Source organism: Branchiostoma belcheri, unplaced genomic scaffold (assembly GCF_001625305.1).
Source record: "Branchiostoma belcheri isolate BF01 breed outbred unplaced genomic scaffold, Haploidv18h27 scaffold15, whole genome shotgun sequence".
Lineage (NCBI taxonomy): Eukaryota > Metazoa > Chordata > Leptocardii > Amphioxiformes > Branchiostomatidae > Branchiostoma > Branchiostoma belcheri.
The window spans coordinates 1,799,587-1,800,606 of NW_017802935.1; the positions used below are offsets into that span (position 1 = coordinate 1,799,587).

General features: G+C 42.0%; 1 protein-coding gene across 1 annotated transcript in view; it reads right to left on the minus strand.

Annotated features, from left to right (window-relative positions):
* Positions 1–592: 592 nt before the first annotated feature.
* Positions 593–1,020, minus strand: part of LOC109465281 (oxidoreductase HTATIP2-like) — an 8,958-nt gene continuing 8,530 nt past the window's right edge. The window contains exon 7 of the mRNA XM_019762467.1: positions 593–1,009. Within this exon, the coding sequence (XP_019618026.1) occupies positions 953–1,009 (57 nt within the window). The 3' untranslated portion in view covers positions 593–952. The remainder of the gene's footprint in view (positions 1,010–1,020) is intronic.

Consider the following 1,020-nt stretch of genomic DNA (forward strand, 5'->3'; position numbering starts at 1 on the left):
GTAGATTGCGTTTTTCTGCCCTTCCTGTCCTCCCTCCCGCTGATCATGAAATTATCGAACAGTCCCCGACCGCAAGTCATGTGACCAGGTGAAACGTATACGCCGAGGCGGCGAGCTCGTCGCAGCGCATATTTTGTAAAAAAATGGGTACTTTAAAAGCTCGTAAAGCACGGAAACTTGTCAGAAATTCAGGGGAGGCATACAGGAACATATTTGTGGTGGTGGATTTTGCCGGCGTTGCGCGAGGGCCGAAATTTTGCAAAGAGTAGTGGGCGTTCGCAGCGAACCCGGAAGTAAAGTGGGCGTTCGCCAAGAAGAGAAAAAACCCAGTAAATTTCGATTTATTTAAGTTCGGCTCGATGGATTCGCTTCAAACTTGGCATGGACACCCGGGAGCACACTCTGGACATGACCACACCAAAAATTTTAAGATTCGTGCGACAATTTTTGGGCTTTCGTGGGCGTTCGCTAAAAAGAGAATGCGCTGCTAGTGAGGTCACCTGTCAATTACAGGCCGCATTACACTTTTGTATCCTTCCACAGCCAATAGTCCTTCAACTAAAACATGTTTTTCTTGGACACAAACAAACACCCAGTTTTCTTCTTTGTAACATGTCAGCTGGATTTTTTTTTCACTTTGATACAGTATATGTAGAATGCTTGATTTGACTGCCCATTGATTGAATGTTGACGGCTGCATGTTGGTGGTGACTCAGCATGTAATGTTAGACGACTGCAGTTCTATTATGCTTTACTAGAGGTCGCTGTACACATGCGGAAGTGTTTGTATGTCATCATTGACAGGTTGATTGCAACTGGAGACAACAACAAAATAGATACAATACATGGTATAGTACATGGAGTAATCCTTACTCATACTTTACAATAAAAGGTTATTAAAAACAGCTTTATAATTATTGAAAAATCAACACCACAAATTTTAAAATAAAGTTTATTTTCCAGAATTCTTTCCTTGCGCCAGTCGATGTATGCTTTTATTGTCAATAATCTCCACTGGTT